The sequence below is a fragment of the Boleophthalmus pectinirostris genome, unplaced genomic scaffold (assembly GCF_026225935.1).
Source record: "Boleophthalmus pectinirostris isolate CB_2022bp ecotype Guang Dong unplaced genomic scaffold, ASM2622593v1 HiC_scaffold_2823, whole genome shotgun sequence".
In the NCBI taxonomy this organism is placed as follows: domain Eukaryota; kingdom Metazoa; phylum Chordata; class Actinopteri; order Gobiiformes; family Gobiidae; genus Boleophthalmus; species Boleophthalmus pectinirostris.
Genome location: NW_026571288.1, coordinates 962,473 through 984,253, shown reverse-complemented (window position 1 = coordinate 984,253; position 21,781 = coordinate 962,473). Strand labels below are relative to the sequence as shown.

General features: G+C 41.3%; 1 protein-coding gene across 4 annotated transcripts; it reads right to left on the bottom strand.

Annotated features, from left to right (window-relative positions):
- Positions 1 to 2,833: 2,833 nt before the first annotated feature.
- LOC110164733 (protein-L-isoaspartate O-methyltransferase domain-containing protein 2) lies at positions 2,834 to 20,812 on the bottom strand. Of its 4 annotated transcripts, none has more exons than XM_055159835.1 (9): positions 20,701 to 20,812; positions 18,223 to 18,393; positions 17,254 to 17,404; positions 16,248 to 16,350; positions 16,002 to 16,173; positions 14,387 to 14,507; positions 12,985 to 13,222; positions 10,446 to 10,820; positions 2,834 to 5,626 (listed from the first exon to the last, which is right to left on the bottom strand). In XM_055159835.1, exons 2-8 carry the CDS (start codon positions 18,376 to 18,378, stop codon positions 10,451 to 10,453), a joined length of 1,311 nt encoding a protein of 436 aa, XP_055015810.1. In that variant the 5' UTR covers positions 18,379 to 18,393; positions 20,701 to 20,812; the 3' UTR covers positions 2,834 to 5,626; positions 10,446 to 10,450. The 4 variants fall into 4 exon arrangements, with proteins under 4 accessions (XP_055015810.1, XP_055015811.1, XP_020785502.2 ...); XM_055159836.1 differs by having other exon boundaries at positions 10,446 to 10,817; XM_020929843.2 differs by lacking the exon at positions 20,701 to 20,812 and having other exon boundaries at positions 18,144 to 18,227.
- Between the last annotated feature and the right edge of the window lie 969 nt (positions 20,813 to 21,781).

Sequence of the window (21,781 nt, the reverse complement as noted above, 5' to 3'; positions counted from 1 at the left end):
GACGGGGTATTATACTTCTGTGGGGTATTTCCTCCTGATGCATCACATATTTCCTTTTATTGTTTTGAAAATGCAGTATCCCCAAAATATTAACATGATTTATAAGCTTTACTTTTTGTTTTTGATGCTCTGAGTCAGAGTGCGTCCCGCTAATGAATTGACGGCACATCGCATCAGGTTTGTGAAGTTGTTGTATCAGTTTTGTATCATGTTTAGTTTGTGGTGTGGGAGCATGGGGGATGTAGGCTTGTGGGCGGAGCCTTGTACAGAATTTTACAACGAACCGTAAGAAAGGTTCAAAAAGGGTCCAAGCGAGATGAACCAGGACTAAACCAGGGCTAAACCAGGACTAAACAGGACTAAACCAGGACTAAACAGGACTAAACCAGGATGGAACAAAGACTAAACTAGGACTGAACCAGGACTAAACCAAGACTGACCCAGGACTAAACCAGGATTGAACTAGAACTAAACCAGGACTAAACCAGGACTAAACCAGGACTGAACCAAGACTAAACCAGGATGGAACAAAGACTAAACTAGGACTGAACCAGGACTAAACCAAGACTGACCCAGGACTAAACCAGGATTGAACTAGAACTAAACCAGGACTAAACCAGGACTAAACCAGGACTGAACCAAGACTAAACCAGGACTAAACCAGGACTGAACCAGGACTGAACTTGGACTAAACCAGGAATGAACCAGGAATGAACCAGGAATGAACCGGGGCTGAACCAGGACTAAACCAGGACTGAACCGGGACTGAACCAAGATCAAACCAGGACTAAACTAGGACTAAACCAGGACTAAACAAAGTCACTCTGAAATCGAGTCCAGAGGAAGGATACGAGAGGAAGGGGGAAACAAAAATCTGATCTGTACAAGGAAGCATCTGGATTAGACCTGGTTTAGTCCTGGTTTAGTCCTGGTTTAGACCTGGTTTAGACCTGGTTTAGTCCTGGTTTAGTCCTGGTTTAGACCTGGTTCAGTCCTGGTTCAGTCCTGGTTCAGTCCTGGTTTAGACCTGGTTTAGTCCTGGTTTAGACCTGGTTTAGTCGTGTCTTAGTTCTGCTTTCGAGTTGGTTTGATCCTGGTTTAGTCCCGGTTTACTAAATTACTCAAACATGCACGGATGACATGTAAAACCTCTTCAAGTTGTTACATAATACCCCCTCTTTAAAAGCTCTGAAAAAAAGATTTTAAAAAAGGACTTCTTTTTGGAGCTTTAACCCTGCTCTGATGTGAAGAAATGTTCCGCAGTGGGTCTTTAGCTCTGTTTGTTTCAGTCACAAGGTTGCGTCATCCTATAGATCAAGTCGCATTTCGTTGTGACATTATCAGGTGGTGATCCAGGAGTGCTCCTCTGTGTTTTTAAAGTCCATACATTCACACACTGTACAATTAATTAAATTCAGAAATAGCAGATATTGTTTTTAGCCTGATTTAAACTGATTTTTTATAGATAATAGTTAAATTACTCCAAACATCTACATTATATTAAACTGCAGTATAGAAGTTTACAGTGTGATGTTAGTTTTATTTATCTCCAAGGACACAAGCAAACAGCTGGAACTGAAAAAATCGTTTCAGTTTTCACTATTTAAAAGACATCGTACATTTTTGTTTATTACATACTAATACTTCTTCTTTCTGTAACCCGTGGATCTGTAGACAGTGTTGGGGAGTAACAGATTACATGTACCAGAGTTACATAATCAGAGTACAAATTATGAGTAACTGTATTCAGTTACAGTTACTGTTTCAGAGACTGGTAATTGGATTACAGTTACTTTGCTGAAATAAATGGACTACATGGCTTTTTTTTTTTTTCGGTAATTCCACTCATTGCCGGACACTAAAACAGGTCTAAACTAGATCTAAATCAGGACTAAACCAGGACTAAAACCAGGTCTTAACCAGGACTAAACCAAGACTAAAACCAGGTCTTAACCAGGACTAAACCAAGACTAAAACCAGGTCTAAACCAGGACTAAACCAAGACTAAAACCAGGTCTAAACCAGGACTTAAACCAGTTCTAAACCAGTTCTAAACCAGGTCTAAAACCAGGACTAAACCAAGACTAAACCAAGACTAAAACCAGGCCTAAACTAGATCTAAACCAGGACTAAAACCAGGTCTAAACCAGATCTAAAATAGATCTAAACCAGGTCTAAATTAGATCTAAACTAGATCTAAACCAGGACTTAACCAGGAATAAAACCAGGACTAAAACAGGATTTAACAGGACTAAATCATGCTGCGCTGACATGTCTCCTCGTCTTCTATCAATAATATATTTAATACTGTTAAGGAAAGTCTGGGCCTTTTATTTTCTTTTAGCAGATAAAATATCTTATGTTACGATTTCCTCGTCTTTGCTTCTCTACAGAAAATCAAGTAATCCAAAGTATTCAGATTACGTTACTCACTTTAAGTAATTTAATGGATTACGTTAAAAACTACATTCTGGGGTCTGTAATCTGTAATCTGTAATCTGTAGGGGAATACATTTTAAAAGTCACCTTCCCAACACTGTCTGTAGATCACTGTCTGTAGATCACTGGCTCCAGTACCACCAGATCTAAACCAGGTCTAATCTTGGACTTTTCCACATCTAAAAGTGGACTACATCATTTCCACTGGAGTTTAAACAGAAAAGTGGGTCAAATGAAAATAGTAAAAGAGGCAAACCCACAAACTGAAGAGCACCAAGTCCCACCTGAAGGAGCTGGACCACAGGTTGAGGAACGCCGCTGGAGGACAGCCCATGGAGACATACAGGTGGTAAAGTTACACAGTGCATCTTTTTACACTACAAAACAAAAGCAGTTAAACAAAAGTCATGCTGGTTTATTGGTCTGATAATACTTCTGGATAATATCGATGCAGAAGGCTCCATGTGGATTAAATGTCAAAATATGAAATTAAGAAATAAAGATATAAAAGTAACAGTTGGCCAAACCTAACTAAATACTGTAAATACTGTACAACATTATAATAATCTGTAGTAGTTTTATGGCTAAAGGCAAACCAAGAAACAGCACTGCAAAAAATCCTATCCACCAGAGTTAGAACACAAACAGCACGCTCTAATGCTACAGTGATTCTCTGGTCTGAAAGAGTCTTCCAGAAGTTTTCATTAGTACTACTTCAAGATTAGATGATACTTTTCACTTCTACTTATGTACACACAACTGGACAAACGCTGTGTAAAAGAAAAAAAAATCTTTTTAAAGAGGGAGTATACATGTATCACGAATCTCGGACTTCTGGTCACTGCGCAATTCATACTGGGAAGGATTTTCCAAAAAAGTGAGCATCAAACCGCTATGTTTGTTTTCCCAGTGGGATGTGTCTAGCGTCAAAGTCGATATTTTCTAGTCTTTTGAACCATATCACTTTTGTTTCTGGTTCTGATATTGTTATATTTTAGTTTTGGGATTCGGACTTTGTTAACTGTGTGGTTGTTGGATCCTAACAGCAGAAAATGGCTCGAGAAATTTGTTTGCAAACTCCATAAATGCAAAAGGGAATCAGATGTGTGTGACTGTAAACCTCTGTTCAAACTGTTTCTCTTCCCAACGGAATTGAAAAATAGTGAAAGGTGAAGGTGATGGGCAGGATTGATCCACAGGAAGAACCAAAAAGGAAACATTTGACTGCCTAAATCATCCCAAGTTTGCAGTGAACATTTTGTATGTGGAGTGCCATCAAAGCAGGATCCTGTTTGTTAATGGAGAGGAGCAGAAGACAAACAGAGTGAGCTGCACTTTCTTGTTCTTGTGGTTTTACAGAAACATCATGTCTTGGTCTCTTTGCAGTGGAAGGTGTTTCTTGGTGAACAGTTGGTGCCTTTCGCTTTGGTGTTGACTTTTTAAATTCATAATCAAGGTTGAGTGAGGGATAGAGGGATTTTGTTTTGTTGTCGCTCCACATACAAAATGTTCTCTGCAAACTCAGGATGATTTCTTAGACAGTGAAAGGTGACCTTTTTCGTCCTTTTTCGTTTGATGCTCACTTTTTCAGAAAATCCTTCCCAGTATGCATTGCGCAATGACCAGAAGTCTGAAATTCTTGATGCATGTATTAACTGTAACACAGAACATATTTAGATCACCATGTTCCTTTTATTGTCCTAAAAAGGCTATATTCACCCACAACATCATATGAAAATGTTTTATAAGTTTCATTTTCATTTTTGACACTCTCCCCTCCTTTTGCTCCCCGACACTCCCCCTTCAGAGCGCTATAACAACAGGATTAGTCAAACATGTATGGGTGACGTCTCAAACCTGTTCAGGTGTGTTTTTGATGAAGGAACAATGTTAGAACATGGTGAAAAGAAACAAAAATGTTTCTACATAATACTCCCTCTTTAAAGTAAATTTAAGTGTCAAAATGTGACACTTAAAGTTACCGACTAAATACTTAAAGTTACAGTCCAAATAATTCTACTTCAAAGCACTGTTAACTACTTCAATGAGATAATGTATAGTAGTTACAACTCTTGACAAACTTTCTCAAGTAAATTGCCGCTTTCTTACTTAGATATTTGAGGAAAAAAGCAGAAAGAAATATTTCTAAATAATTACAATTTGAAAATATATCTATTTAAAAATCTATTAACTCAATTTTGACTCACTTTCAGTCCTCTTTTCTCATGTGGATATTCCTTTTTGCAGTGTTCAAAAGTCTAACACAAGTTTGGTCAAAAACAGTTCGCTACAGCAGATGCTTGAGTAGCCCCTCCTCCCGTCCCGATTTGGTCATTTTCCTGTCTCCTTCAGAAATATTTCAAGACCTTAATAACATTAGCAGCAGCCTGGGTAACATGATCTTGGTAATCTAATGTCCCTGTGTGTCAGATGCCCTCCCATGTGTGTCAGATGCCCTCCCATGTGTGTCAGATGCCCTCCCATGTGTGTCAGATGCCCTCCCTGTATCTCTATGGGGTCTTATTCTGTATAAAAGTAACTCTGTAGTTCATTTTTACTTTCTGAAATGCATTATTGGGTTAGTTTATAGTTGAGATTTCAGTCTTTTCCAAAAAAAAATAAAAATAAAAATCACCAAATCGGAAAAAAGTTCTATTTTTTTGACAGTCCTAATAACATTTCTATGCAGGAAAAATCATTTCTGTTTAAACTGAGATGGGGGCAGGTCAAATGTCTCTAGTTAATCTGCAGATGTGGTGGTGTGTCAGATGCCCTCCCAGATGCTGAAGGGGAATGGAGTTTTTCAGTGATACAAAAGATCATGGGAAAAACAGTGGTGGATTTGACTTTTGGAGATTTCCTATGAAAATACCAGAGGATGAGACAGAATCCTAGCTCTGCTCATCACAAATTCTTAAAATAAATAATTCGGACTCCAGTCTTTCCTTGCACACTTCGGGTTTTCCCATCGGTACAAACCGTGTGGTCGCGTTTATCTTTGAATGGACAGAGTGATCGGAGGGAGCAGAGTCTGAGATGCAGTCCTGCCTCTCACAGGTAGGGGGCGGGCGGTGGCAGGCGGAGTCGCGGGCCTGTGATTGGGCCGTACCTGCACACAGCTGTAGGGGGCGCTCTTCTCTCCAGAGCAGAGCAGGTACATGTTTAAGGGACAGCGACAGGCCAGGTTCTGAAATACACAAGTACATTTAGAGTTACTAGAATTCAGACGTTTATGTGATTGATTTATTTGATAATTCTTTTGGTTACAGACATACAGCCGGCCAGCAGAAGAAGAGTTTTAATAAGAAAATATCCATCCTGATGAAGGGATAACGGTGTAATAATAGTTGGTATAAAGAGCACTCAATTAGAGCCCTGCAGTCCGGGACCCGACGCAAACCACTGCAATGCGGGACACATTTTGAAAGCTCGCTGCGGGCGCGGGCGGGAGTGGGACTAAACAACGCAGGAGCGGGTGGGAGGGATGATAAACTGCAGTCCCGCAAACTAAATATGAGTATAAAGTAAAATATACAAAAAATGAATTTAAGCATATCATGCATAATTTGTGCTGGAGATTTTATTTGGCATTAATAAAAACATTTTAAGCAGCAGACCGTCCCCCTCCCCGTACGCCTGACCCACCTGTCCCATACGCCGCGTGGACAGTCCTTCCTTCCAAGTATGCCGCGCGAACAGTCCCCCCTCCTACGCCATGCAAACAGTCCCCCCACGTCCCGTACGCCGCGGGAATAGTCCCCCCGCGTCCCTTACACTGCGCGAACAGTCCCTCCTTCTGTACGTCGTGCGGCCTGCGCCACTAAACCAGAAGTAAATCAAAACTAAACCAGAACTAAACCAGAACTAAACCAGGACTAAATCAGGTCTAAAAACAGGACTAAAACGGGATTTAGACAGGACTTAACTATGCCGCCGGACCGCCCACCGCGCCTCCTCCCATATGCAGCCCAATTCCTTTCCTTTTGTTTGATAGAGTTTAAGAAAGCAAAGGTTCCCATCCTGCGGGACTTGCGGGCGCGGGACAAAATATCGCAGATGCGGGCGGGCGGGAGCAGGACTGACAATTACAATTCTTTGCGGGAGCGGGCGGGCGCGGGACTGCACAGTGCGGGAGCAGGTGGGAGCAGGACTGAAAATTGTGTCCCGCGCAGACCTCTACACTCAATCCTTCAAGGCAATACAAACTTAAACAGGAACTAGTCACAACAGTGTGAGTAAGTGAACGATGAGGGAACTCCTTTGTTACGTGGTTAAAAGCTCCTAAGAATTCATAGTGAATAATGTGTCTAGGGAAGATTATTTGTTTCATCAGATTTTGAATTTCCCGTTGAATTTCTCACTTTCTTTAACTGAAACATGTCTGAATTATTTTTATTCTGAATGTCAGTTAAATAAATTATGTGTACATTTTCAAAGTGTTTAAAATTCAATATAAAAAAAAGAAATAAATCACCATCAGTGTGTAAAATTTGCGGAGAAAAAAAGGAAACAGCCTCTGTCCTCCTCGCTCACACATGATCGATTGCTTCTGCCTTGGCATCTTGGGTCTTTGCTGCAAATCTTTTCCCTGCGAGCTTTGTGGAACTTCCGGTTAATGATTTTCTATGGCAAAATGTTTGTGTAAATGTCTTGCCTACTCTCCAGCAGTTTCATAAATCTTCCCCATCACCAAATCTTCAATCAACAAGCTATACAAAGGATAAACATTCTAACATGAACAATTTATCCACAACTAACAAGAGAAGAAAGACCAAAACTTAAAAGAAACAACGATGACGCATTAGAGAATTACTGAGCAAAACTAACTTACAAAAATAACTATTACCCCCACCCCAACACCTACTCAAGCAACAGTATGTGTTAAGGCCCTAAACCCCGGTACAGTCTGTTGTCAAGTAAGTGAAGAAGAACGCTGATCACATTTGACAGTTTAGTGCAGACTTCAACTTTCTTTCAACCAGACAAAAAGGTGCTACCTGGTACCAACGTTGACAAAAAAACGACCAATTCTACATTCTCCCCAACCCTTCTAGAGCCCCCATCTGTCCCCAGCCCCGGTGCTCCGTCCTGGGGTAGTGCGTCCGTCTGTCTGTTGTGGTGGAGGTGTGGTTGCTGGAATGTTGCAGGTGTAAAATCGGCTCCTCTTGTCACACTCCTCTGTGCACATTCTACTCTATAATCTGCCATATTTTCCGCACTATAGGGCGCACTCAAAAAAACCTCCAACCCCATCAAAAAATTACTGGGCACCCCACAATCCAGAGCCCCTATACACCAATCCACTCGGGTGTCCCAGCACGATTTCATTGAACTACAAAGCTGCAGCACCCACAGAACACGCAAACACACACGGAGCAGACAGCGACCGCACAGCGACAAACACCTACAGACACACTCATCACTCCACGCAGACGAGGAACGGGATAAGCAATGTCATTCAACTACCTGTTTTTACTGATTTTATCTTGAAATAATTGGACTGATAAACACCAAAACAACCAGAGAACCTTTTAATTCATTCATCAAAGTTGCTTTTATTTTCAGTTTGTTTCAGTTTCAGGATGCACCTGCAGTGTAGAGTCAGACACCGTGGTTCTAACTGCACTGATGCAATCGGTGATCACAATGACATCCACACCGTTTGATTTCTCCTGAAACAGCTGCAGTCTCTCTTTTAATCCACTCACATCGATACAGCCTGTCTGTACAAACATTGCAAACTTTGCACCAAAACCACCCAAACTTGTCCTCAGACGCTCCATCCTGCTGATCCTTGTTTGGTTGTACATCTTCACTGCAGTTTATGTTTTTGTTTTTTTTTAATTGTGTATTTTTTAATTTAATTATAATGTTATGGTATGCTAGAGATGTCTCACATTCAAACTGCACAAATGTATCTATCTATACTTATACTGACATCATGAAATCAATTTTTAATTTTGAGTGACCAAGTTTCTTCTGTTTTATTCATGATCATAACATTAGTTTAGTTGAGTGTCACTAATGCGTCGTCATTGTTTCCTTTTTGGTTTTGGTCTTTCTTCTCTTGATAGTTGTGGATAAATTGTTCATGAAGAATGTTTATTCTTTGTGGAGCTTGTTGGTTGAAGATTTGGTGATGGGGCAGATTTATGAAGCTGCTGGAGAATACTAGGGAATGATCAATAAATCGGTTGCCTCATATTATCAACCAGTATGGGCACTTGGAGACATATTGACTTATCGGCCTAAATCTTGCCAATCTGGGCCAATAGTCGACATGGGCATGTTATACCTCGTTATAAAGCTTAGACTCTATATTATACCAATTTAATCCATTTTATAAACAGGTAAATGTGGTGTCGCATCAATATGTATCTAGTGGAGTAATTTGTCTGTCTGTGATGCCATACTGCCCCTGAACGCACCTTCAGAGTCACGTCACTCTCGTGCTCTTGCTTACACACACAACTGTCAACATGCTGGATTTTATTATATTTATGGGTGATTGTTTTGAGTCAGGATTGCAAGGACACCTATTTGTGAAGACTGTGAGTTGTCTGTGTGAGCGCCGAGTGTTACAAATGTGCAGTTTTTGAAGATATTTTTGATGAAGCTCCCACACATAAACAGCCTGTTTTCTTTCATTGGCCTAGAGTAAAGTGACTATAGTGATTGTACATGTTATTGGACCTGCATTGACATGTAAATGAGCTGTGAATAGAGGTGTGAATGATCGGCATTTACACACATAATTAATTACCACAGCACACATGCATTTACCACTAAAGCCTAAGTAGTTTACTTACTTTACTTTATTTACAGGCTAGAATGTGATACAAAAATGGCATTAGGCCGACCTACTGTCTTTAAATATAACGTAAAGATGCAGAATAACAATAAATGTCGCCCAAAATCAACCCAATTTAACATCCACGAGAGCCAGACCTATGTTTTATAACCAGTTGAAGATTTATAGTCAGTTTTTACATCACTAAATATATCGGCTTTTATATTGGCTATCAGCATCTCCAAATCCGTAAAATCCATATCGGTAGGGTCCTAGAGAATACACCAGACATCTCCACAGACGTTTTGTCATAGAAAGTAATTAACAGGAACTTGTATTGAATATTTAAAAGGTGCAATTTGTATTTTGAATTTGAAACATACTGAAAACTTATACTTAAAATTTCAGCAACTAAAATTCTGAATAAAAATAGAGTAACACTTTATAATAACTACACCTTATTTAGCCTTAATAAAGCATGAACAAAGACTTAATTAATAATGATTCACGCTTAGTAACTACTTAATTACTACCTGAATTAGCATTTAACTTGCACTTAATTCACCTGTGCTGTAAATAGTTACTCATAAGTATTTCTTACATAATTAGTCATGAACTAACCATTTGTGTGTGCATTTGTAAATGTATATTTAAGTACAAATTTGAGCATTTATTAATGATTAGTAAGCCATGTGAGAATGATTTACTAATAATGCATTATTGTTTCTCTGGAATTTGACCAACCTTAACAAATGCTTAATAAACATAATTAGTCTTCACTTTAGAAAAGCTCTCAGAAAGACTTAACTAACAGATAACAGCTGCCTGAATGATCATTGCATTGCATTGTAAGTAAATCATTCTCTCATAACTTACTAATCATTAATAAATGCTCAAATGTGTACTTAAATATGCATTTGTAAACATGCATGTTCATGAGTAATTAAGAAGTATTACAGCACAGGCGAATGAAGTGCAAGTTAAGTGCTAATTCAGGTAGTAATTAAGTAGTTACTAAGCATGAATCATTATTAATTAAGTCTTTGTTCATCCTTTATTAAGGCTAAATAAGGTGTAGTTATTATAAAGTGTTACCAAAAATAGTTAAAAGTTAAAATTTCAAAGTGAGAAATTCATCTGTATTTCAAATTCAAAATGGAATGAAACAAATGCTCTTCCACAGTGTGCCTGTTGAAGAGAAGAGTGTGGTCCTGACCTGTGTCACTTCTCCCTGTAGAAGAGCAGGTAGAGTTTGAGCGGCTCTGGGAGGGGCAGCGCCAGGATCCTCTCCCTGAGCACGTTCACCGAGGGCTGGGGTCTGAGCAGTTCCAGCGTCTCCCTTTCCTCCTCCGTCTCCCCCACGCCTTCCTCTTCGTCCCCCTCTTCTCTCTCCTCCTCTTCCTCCTCCTCTTCCTCCAGGCTCCTGCACACTCTCCGGCCCCTCCTCTGCTGTCGCGCGTGGGCCGCCCTCTCCCCGGACGCCTGCCGCTCCCCGGATGCTTCCTCCTCCTCTGGGACTCCACCCACGGTTGAGACTCCGCCCAGGCCCTGGTTGTTGTTGCCGTCTGGAGGAATGGGGCCTATACTGCTGCTGAACAGAACACAAATCAATCACAAATGACAGTTAAAGAAAGACAGAGTGCTTGTGTGCTCTATAGTTTTACTGTAATGTACCACACCTGAGGATCATTCTGTTATTATTTACATATTTTAAATTACAATGGCTGTGTCCGAATGTCTACTCTAGTCCCTAACCCCTCATTCACTACATAGGACCGGAATCATCGTTAGCGCCCTCTATAGTGCACTCATTCAAAGAGAGATTGGGACACACAGCTCAGTATATTTGGGTCCTGTGACTCTGGCGTCTGGGTGAAAAAATTCCACTAAACTCTGATAAAACTTGAGTTCTGTCATAAATAAAGATCAGATCAGACTGGCACACAGTATTTATGGACTAATAATAATCAGACAAGTTTTTGTCACACTGGATAAGATATCTTGCTGTGACCTGTATATATATAAAATATTTTATATTTTATTACTTATTTTAATTTTATTTTGACTTGTAAATTTACATGTATATAATTATGTCTTATATGACACCTGTCTCTTGCTCTTTTTTTGATACTTATTTAGAACTTATTTTACCATTTATATTTTTTCTCTTTGTTATTATATTATATTGTGATGTGTGACACCTGTGCTCAAATCATTTCCCTTGTGGATCAATAAAGTTTGTCTAAGTCTAAGTCTGAGTATAAATGGACTGGATTACTTGCTTTTTGTCTGAAATGTGGAAATGATTGCTCTGTTAACAGTTGGAGCTAAAATGGCTGACACTAGCACCACTAACACCATAGCAGTTTATTTATTCAGAATCAGGATCTAAAGAGTCATAAACCAGCTCTTTCATTCAGTCGTGTTGTGTCCACTGCTCGCTGTACGCTGCTGTTTTCCCGACTCACCCAGTGCATTGTGGTCATTATTGTCCGCTGTAGTGGCCACTGATGCTCGCTAAATTTTAAGGTGCATTGTGTGAAATTTTGAGTGCACTGCTTAACTTAACATGCCATTTTTTGAAAAAAATGGCGTGACCCCTAAATAGTGCTCTAATAGTGTGGACATTCGGACACAGCAAATATTTGACCTAAAACAACTTAAAAAGAGACTAAACTCCATCCACAAGCACATTTCAAACAGAGCTGCTAAACTGGGCAGAACCTGGAGGACTAAAGGAGGGGGGGGGGGGGGGGGGGGAGAAGGGGTCTGAAGGACTAAAGGGGAGAGTGAGGGGGAGGAGGAGGGGCGGGGTCTGGAGGACTAAAGGGGAGAGTGAGGGGGGAGGAGGAGGGGTGGGGTCTAAAGGACTAAAGGGGAGAGTGAGGAGGGGGGGAGAGGAGGTGGGGGGGTCTAGAGGACTAAAGGGGAGAGTGAGGGGAGGAGGAGGGGTGGGGTCTGGAGGACTAAAGGGGAGAGTGAGGGGGGAGGAGGAGGGGTGGGGTCTGGAGGACTAAAGGGGAGAGTGAGGGGGAGGGAGGAGGGGTGGGGGGTCTGGAGGACTAAAGGGGAGAGTGAGGGGGAGAGGAGGAGGGTGGGGTCTGGAGGACTAAAGGGGAGAGTGAGGGGGAGGAGGAGGAGGTGGGGGGTCTAAGGAGGACTAAAAGGGGAGAGTGGAGGGGGAGGGGAGGACTAAAGGGAGGAGGGGGAGGACTAAAGGAGGGAGAAAGGGGGAGGAGGGGAGGAGGAGGGGTGGGGTCTGGAGGACTAAAGGAGAGTGAGGGAGGGAGGGGTGGTGGAAACTAAGGAGAGTGAGGGGAGAAGGAGGGTGGGTCTAAAAGGACTAAAGGGGAGAGTGAGGGGGGAGGAGGGGCGGGGTCTAAAGGACCAAAGGGGAGAGTGAGGGGGAGAGGAGGGGGCGGGGTCTAAAGGACCAAAGGGTGAGAGGAGGGGCGGGGTCAAAAGGACTAAAAGGGAGAGTAAGGAAGGAGGAGGAGGGGTGGGGTCTGGAGGTATAAGGAACAGTGTGATTGGTTGAACAGGTTTCCACACTTCAAACTCAGGTGTTTGTATCAGAAACACGTGTCTGTAATCAGTCCTGTGTGATGTCACGTAGTACTTGAATTTGCAGTGGCCACAGGAAGCAGCATGTTTTTTTGTTTGTTTTTTTTATCCACAAAGCTGCAAAAGGTACTATTTTCAGACATCCTCCCCGAGAGTCAGATGCCCTCCCTCCAGTGCCTCGGCCGCCTCACCTGTGTGTGCTGGCCACCACCTGTCTGGTTGCGAGCACCAGAGCGTTGCAGTGGCGTCTGTGGACTCTGCGGCGCTTGAACCTCGAGCCGTATTTGTGGAGCCCGGCGACCGCCAGCCCCCGACTCACGCCGAACGCCGCCCGCCCCCGTGGCGAGCTGTGAGGGGCGGGGCTAACTCTGAGTGCGTGACGGATACAGAACCGAGACAGCTCCTGTAGAGAGCGCACCTCGTACTGAGCTGCAATACACAACATACAAACACATGAGAACACCCTGTGTGTCAGATGCCCTCCCCGTGTCAGATTGTGTCAGATGCTCTCTCTCTCTCTCTCTCCCTGTTCCTTAGATTGTGTCAGATGCCCTTCCTCTTTAGATCACATCAGATGCCATTCTTCTATTAGGCTACGTTCAGACTGCAGCCTGAAGTGACCCAAATCTAATTTTTTGGCCCCTATGCTCCTGTATCTGATGTTTTAATGACAGTCTGAACCACACAGATCTGATTTTTTCAAATGTGACCCAGGACACTTGGATATGTGCTCCTAAAACCGATACATATCTGATCGTTTGACACGTGACTTCAGTCTGAACGGCCAGGTCACATTCATCCCACCTACAGGTCACAAATGTTCACAGACGTTCTTCTCGCCACATGAAAATTGTGTCTGAACTCATTATGAGTGAAGCAGTGAAGCACAGATCAATCCCACCACGACTCCACACACATGTTCATTTCTACAGACGTTGCTGCCACTGTCCCACAAAATGCCATGACCAAAAATCTCGTCCTTGTCCTTCTCAATCTTGTCCTTATTTCATAGGTCCTGAATAAACCTTGTCCTTCTCAATAAGCTGTACATGTTCTGGCTCCGATAGACAGCAACTTTAAAATCTCCAAGTGCTCAATGCTGCGTCCATGTTTAGGTGCCTTCCGTAAACACTAAGCACAGTCGCTGTGTGTGATGTCGTCGTGTCCTCCAATGCTCAGTTCACACTGGAGTCACATACAAGTAGCTTTTAATTGGAAATGTGAACAACCTCACAAAAAAAAGTCATATTTCACAAAAAACTCTGAATTGAATATTAAGCCAGTTACCAATTGCAGTCTGAACGTAGCCTTAGACATCAGATGCCCTCCCTGTGTGTCAGATTGTGTCACATCCTCTCTCTCCCTCCCTTAGATTGTGTCAGGTGCCCTCCCTCTTTTAGATCACGTCAGATGCCCTCCTTGTGAGTCAGATGCCCCTCTCGCTCTCAGATTGAATAAGATGCCCTCTGCCCTCTGTCAGATGCCTTTTCTGTACGTCAGTTTGAGTCAGATACCCTTTCCATGTGGTGGTCATGTTAAATGCCCTTCCTGTGTGTCAGATTGTGTCAGATGCCCTCCCTCCCAGTCTCTTACGCAGAGGCACAGTCCTGGGTCTTCCGTTGCTAGGTTTGGGTTGGACCAGAGGAGCGAATGACACAGAGATGATCTTCTTGGTCTCCCAGCTGTTGGTCCCAGTGCGAGTGATCTTTGTCAGCTGAAAAATACAATGACAATATTGGAATGTAGATCAAAAGAGAGTAGAAACGCTTAAGTAAATGAACGATCAGTGGTCAGTTATAGTTTTTAATGCAGAGGTAATGCTACAGCCAATCCTATGTCAGTAAAAGCATGTGATTTGGAGAGACTTTGGAGGAGGAAGTGTGATTTTTGCTTTAAATGACAAAATGATAAAGGCCTGTATTTTTTAGGTTCAACAAAATAAAGATTAAATTTAAAATACCGTATTTTTCAGACTGTAAGTGTCACTTTTTTCATGGTTTGTGTGTTTCCTGTGACTTATACTCCAGTGCGACTTATATATTAAAATGTTGAGAGTGAAGCGTGGACAGGATCTAGTCTTGTGTGTGAGTATGTGCTGCTCCTGTTCCTCCTGTACCACTGTCATTTCACTCTACTGCACATGTCTCCTGCAGAAAGAGCCTCTGTTCTGTCTGTATCATGTCAGTCGATCGCACCATTACTTCTGCACCACTGAACAATGTAACATTTAAACAAACTTATGAAGATGACTGAGAAGACTGAACACAAATGCCCCCGAAAAGAAAATCAGATTTTGCAGATTACAAACTGGAAATCGTGAAATCTGCAGCTGAAAACGATCATCGAGCAGCAGAAAGAAAGTTTGGAGTGAGAGAGAAACTTGTGACTCTGGGAAGATGCACCATGAAACTTTCCTGAAGTCACTGGATGGATGGACAAAGCCTGGACTTCAGTGACACCGAAACCATCATGTTGGGATTCAGAAAGGCCCCAATATTCTAACTGGAACTGATGCTGAGTCTGACGACAGCGACACAGAAGAGTTTGTGGTGCTCTGTTTACCTCTGGAGGTCGAGTTGTTTAGAAGTGACATTGAGGATGAAGAATTGAAGTGATTTAGTGATTTGGACTGAGATGGAGAGTTTGGTAAACTTGTTCTGTCCTGTTGTTTATGCTAGTTATCTGAAGAACTGTTCATATGTTTCAAAATGAAATATCGCTTCTTTCCCCAGAAAATTTCCCCCCAAAAATGATGATCCAGTGCGACTTATATGTTTTTTTTCTTCTTCATTATACATTCTTTGGCTATATCTTCTATATTCCAGAGCGATTTATAGTCTGAAAAATACGGTGCAGGGGTTTTGTGGATTTTTTTAAGAAAAAATGCAATTCAATTAACTTTTTTGAGGTCATGCTAGTGTTGTCATGATTTCAAACTTGATTTGACCCTACCTCATGTCAAATCTTAAGTCTTTTTTTTTGCTTTTGTAGTTGGATGAACATTCTTATTGATTGTTCACAAATATTCTGTAGTGTTTTTAGTTTCAGAAAGCCTGACAGTAGTTGCAGTCACATGCACACCTAAAATCAGATTATCAGGATTTTCTGGACCTTTAAGATTATTGGCTGCATGTAACCGCAGTCAGTGACTAAGCCCATTCCATTTTTGTTTTTACGCTCATAACAAATCCAGAAGTTATCTCCAGACCTTCTCCTCGAGGGGCATGACGAGCACTCCTCCAATCTTCAGCAGGTTCTTCATGTACTCCTCGTGTTCCTTCTGGACTCCGGCTCCACAGTAAACCCGGTCGTACTGCCTCGAGTGTGGGGGGATGTCCAGGCAGTTCCCCACCACAAAGGAGGGCTCGCAGAACTCAAACCTGACACAGACACAGGAGATCACAACACGAGAAACACAGACACAGAGGAGGAGACGGGCGGGTCAGGTACGCACCTGTCGAAGCTGTCGCAGGTCTTGATAAAGCGTTCCAGTTTCTGATAGGCGTATTCCATCACATCTGCATGGAGCTCTATGCCGTGGTTCACTCCAAAAGGACCTGAACACAAAAAGGTACAGTGCAGTGGGACAAAGTTATTCCACATTTACTTTAAGCATTGATGAGTTTATACAACTGACGCAGAGCAAAGTTTTATCTTGACAGTAAACCAAACAACAACTATCATGCCAAACGCTTAGATTGTACACACTGGTTTTGGTCTTTTTGGTCTTTTCAGTACAAAATTTTATCAGAACAAACATAAATACATGTGATCCTCTAGGTGCACAGTACATACATAAAGTGGTTCAATTACAGATTATATCAGGGGTGTCAAACATACGGCCCGGGGGCCAGATCCGGCCCTCCAAGACCTTTAATCTGGCCCTCGGCTGATTTTCTCCTAAAATATTTGAATTATATTTTCTATTAAAATCTTGTTAATTTTCTGTGGTGTTTATCACAGCAGCGTCTCCAGTGTCTCTGTACGTGGCCCCTCCCACCAGAGCAGCACAAATGAAGACTTGTCTCTTTCCAAACGCTCTTAAAGGACGATCGTTTTGACTGTTGACCGTGACACCCTCATCAGAAAAATGTCCAACATGAGAAAAGTGAACACCGAGTGCAGGATTTTCCGAGAAAAATGTATTTATTCCTATTTGCAAAGAAGTTCATGTTAAAACATTGTGTTGAAATTGCATTTTTCTTAAAGTTTTAGGTTGTTCATAATATTATAATATTTTGTAAAAGAAAGAGTTCATTAAAAAAAGATTTCTGTAATAGATTTGTGTTTCTCTGCACCAATATTTGATGTTATTGTATTTTTTGGGGTTTATATGCCATGAGTTTTCTGATCCGGCCCCTTTGGAATCAAAGTAGGTTGGGTACGGCCTCTGGACCAAAATGAGTTTGACACTCCTGGGTTATATAGTTGTACATATAGTGGTACACAGTGGCACATACCCAGGATGAGCCCCACCATGGTGCTCAGGTAGCCCGTCCCACTGCCCAGGTTGAGGAAGGAGAGTCCAGGGTGAAGGTCCAGAGCCTCCATCACCTCAGAGTAAATACAAGGAGCAGACAGGTGGATGTTCCCATGTCTCCAGGCTAAGTCCTACAGGAGAGACAACATTACAGTTATAATGCACTATAGTACATAGCACATAGTCTATAGTCTATGGTCCAGACCAAGTCCTACAGGAAAGACAGACGTTTAGTTATGATGCATAAGCTGAAACATGCCAATTAAATACGTGTTCAACAAGTTTTCATGTAAACAGTTCCATCTGATGCAAGTACAAACTTATGTGACAAAGACAAAAGTGAAAGAGGAAACATTAAATACTGAAAAAGTAGTTTTTAAATTAAATGTACTTTGTCTCCATATACAACAGTTCCTCTAAAAATCCTCTGATTCACTGAGACATGTCACCAGGTGTTTTTCACAGTCAGATTTATCTTGTGCTGTAAACACCAAAAATCTCAGCTAATTACTAAATTATCAGATTATTCTAGTGAAGTGATTTGTCCCTGTACTCATCGAGGTAGTAGCAGCAATAGTAGTAGCAGCAGTAGTACTAGCAGTAGTAGTAGCAGAATTAGTAGTAGTAGTACCTTATAAGCATTGTCCTTGTACTCATCAAGGTAGTAGCAGCAATAGTAGTAGTAGTAGTAGTATAATAGTAGTAGTAGTAGTAGTAGTACCTTATAAGCGTTGTCCCTGTACTCATCAAGGTAGTAGCAGCAGCAGTAGTAGTAGTAGCAGTAGTAGTAGTAGTAGTAGCAGTAGTACCTTATAAGCATTGTTCCTGTACTCATCGAGGTAGTAGCAGCAGTAGTAGTAGCAGTAGTACCTTATAAGCGTTGTCCCTGTACTCATCGAGGTAGTAGCAGCAGTAGTAGTAGTAGCAGTAGTAGTAGTAGCAGTAGTACCTTATAAGCGTTGTCCCTGTACTCATCGAGGTAGTAGTCTGCGCGGTCTATGGCTCTGAAGGCCCTCTCCACCAGCTCAGAGCGGATGTAGTAGGCCTCCTTGAGGTTATCGATGAGGTCATCGTTGTCCTCGCCTGCACTCACGGCCCCTCCCATCCTGATGCACACACACTGCAAAACAACACACATTATGATATGGTTACTATGGAAATGACACAATTCCTCCATTAGCATCAGTATGGTAATGGTTCCGGAAATCAGATACCAATTGATACTCAAATAAGTATTGAAACTAGACACTCATTTGAACAGGTATCGATACTAAAAAAGTCCCATTGACACTTTCCTGAATGTGTTTAGAATGATGTGGAGCTTTATCAGAACAAGTATAAGAGCACATAGACTAGTACACACACATGGACCACCATGAACCTACTGGACCACTAAGGGATTACATACATATAAGACACATGGGAAAAGAAAAGAAAGTACTAGTACATTTAATGAAGAAAATCACATATTGTTAAATCAAGAGTGTTTTTATTATCATCATGGTATCAGAAAGGTATTGAGTATCAAATCTATTCCTTAATATCGATATCAAGTTTATTCATGACAACACTAATGTCAAGACCCACAGAATGAAGTAAAGTTCACACATTTATTTCCTAGTGCATTTTTTAAAGGTGTAGTATGTAACTATATTATATCTGTTTACTGTTGTAGTATACATATAAATAGTATTTATCTGCCTTAAACTCTCTCTCATAAACTTCCTCATATCACAGGTACTAATAGTAGCACAGCTCTTTTGTCCCATGTGAAGAGCAATGCAAATGCAGAAGCATATTTCAAATAGTCTTATTGATCAGTGGTTCTCAAACTTTTCACACCAAGTACCACAAAAAAAAAGGCTTTCTGAGTACTACCGGATCTAAACCAGGAGGATTCCAGGTCTAGTCCAGGACAAAAAGTGGACTACCTAATTTTCACTGTGGTTTAAACAGAAATGATCCAAAGGAGGACAGAAAAGTGGATCAAACGAACTGTAAATAACATTAACAGACACCCATAAATATATAGAGAACTTTTTCAAAATACAAAACTTAAAAATCCAGGAAACTTAAATGAAAAACAAAACAGACCCTACACTCTCTTTTGACTTTTGAAGTCTTCTGTCAGATGAGTGCAACTTCTCCTGATTTCAGAGTCGTGTGAAAAGCCACAATTTAGACAAAACAGGAGCAGAGGGAGCAAAAGCTTCTGTAGAATTACAAAGGATCAAACGACCTTTCACCTTTTCACCTGTCCCCCTGCCCCCCCCTCTGTCCCCAGAGGAGGTTTCAGGGTTACACCACCATTACCATCCAACTCCAAAGCAATACTTAAACAAATCTAATCCTTACTGGGCCTAAAATAGACAAATATACTAACAGTTCTGTTAAAGTCTTTATCATATTCCTCATCACACACAGACCTGGAGTTGTGTTTTGTTTCATTTGCACATGTTTAACAAACAAACTCTGTAGATTTAGGCTGAGTTCTACTCTGCTCCACCTTGTGAGTCACTCCATACACCTTCACTAGAATCATCTGGACAAATTCAGCCGCGGAATTGCCAAAGTCTATTGGACAAAAGTAAACTACATGATATTAAAAGTTGGAAGCATTTTGAGTTTTAGAGATGTAGACAAACTAATAATGAAGGGTTACTTAAACATGTGTGAATGAAGCAAAACACAACTCTAGGTCTGTTTTTGAGGAAGTAACAACATTCTAACAAGGCTTAAAGCAGTCAATTTTGTATAATGTAGAGCTTTTAGCCATGTATTGTTTCTTGGTTACTGGGTTGAAGTTGTAATTTTGATCACTTTAGTAGATGGACATGATAAACATGGGTGCAGGTCTATCCAATGTCCCTCGAATTCTTATTATTAGCAGTAGTGTTTTTCTTTTGCAAATCTAAGGACCGCATGAGGGCAGTGTGTCTGTGGATCTGGTTCAGTAGGCTAGTGGAGTAGGCTCCTGCAAAACTGTGTCACCAATTATTTACACTTTATTCACATATTTACGACAGATCTGTGATAGATTTAAGCTCATTTGACAGGTTTTTAACTCGGATGTCATCCTTAGAGTCCCCGCACAGAGCAGCGTCCAGTCTCACGCACAGTTTTTAGTCTTCTCGGAGCTGCGCTGTTTATTTACGCCATTCCGCGGACCTATTTTCAATAAGCGAACACTTTAACAGCTTTAACGATGGACAAAGGACGTGTGATCATGCATATAAACAATAAGCATGTACCTGATGTCTTGTTTTTGGATGGTAAAGCCGAGCAAAAACGAGGAAAATACGTTGTTTTGTGCTAGCAGAAGGATAGACGCGAAAATGCACAGAATCGGTTGCGGTCGGTGTAAAAAGCTCTTAAAATTGCGCTCACGTCGGGTTTAAAATGTCTGATGTTAAAGCAGAGGATGTACCTGGGTGTTGCTGTGCAGAAGAGCGGCCTGTCCTCGTTTTTTTCCCCCGGGAAAGCGTGTGTTTGTCGGCGGAGCGGTGCACGACACTCCGCTGCTGCTCAGGATGTAAACATACGGGCCAGCTGACGCACTGACGTCACAGGGAGCGCGACGGAGCACGTTTGGCCTACTTTTATTATTATTATTATTATTTTTTTTTAATTTTAACTCAAGGGGTCATACAGTTAATGGAATAAATGAAACAAAATATCTTTACTCAACAAAATAAAATACAGGAATTTAAATACAGATTAAAAGAGTAAACAAAACTATTTTTTAGGAGTCATGATTGACGAAGATCTAAACTGGAGTTTCTCTCATATAAATTACATTAAAAGCAAAATTCTGAAGCCATTGCTGTGCTGCATGAAGTAAAGTTATCACTAAAGAGTGCAGTTTGATTAACCTTGTATAACTTTATAAATGCACCATATCTGATCTGAATTTGGGGGTCAACATGTAAAACTTACCTACAGCCACTATTTATTGTACAGAAAATGGGTTTGAGAATGATCACTAACAGAGACCCACCCAACCTATTTTTTGTTAAACTTAAAGTGTTAAAAATGCATTGTTACGACCCAGCTCGCTAGGGTTGGGAAGCAACAACAACAACAAAAATGTAACAATGTAACAGTACAGGCCAAAATATGTACATAAAGGGGTCAAACCAAAACAAAGCAAACTAACTGTACAGAAACTAACCAAAAGAACCGCAACACAAGATGAACCAACATACAAAGGTCATGCATGAAATCGAGTGTCTCGTACAAAGTCACACAAAATCTAAGTGACACAAAACTAGAGACACATTAACAAAGGAGCCGAAAAATATCAAAGTCACAGTCAAGGCCAGCAGCCCCAAACAGGTGCTGGCAGTCTCCTTAAACAGGGGAGGAGGCTGCAGGTGAGGCGGCCATAGACAAGCCCCACCAATCACAGACCAGGATCTCACAGCACGAATCCATGCGGACAAAAAAGAAATTAAAACACACACAAAACAAGTGAAGAAACTGGAGGCCTGGAGCTGTAACATGCTGAT

Excerpts from the sequence above, each read along its gene's own strand:
- LOC110164733 (XM_055159835.1), bottom strand. The coding sequence starts at position 18,378 with ATGGGAGGGGCCGTGAGTGCAGGCGAGGACAACGATGACCTCATCGAT. Across the intron at positions 16,351-17,253 it reads CATGGTGGGGCTCATCCTGG|GTCCTTTTGGAGTGAACCAC; the intron begins GTATGTGCCACT and ends TTTTGTGTTCAG. Across the intron at positions 14,508-16,001 it reads TCATGCCCCTCGAGGAGAAG|CTGACAAAGATCACTCGCAC; the intron begins GTCTGGAGATAA and ends TGTATTTTTCAG.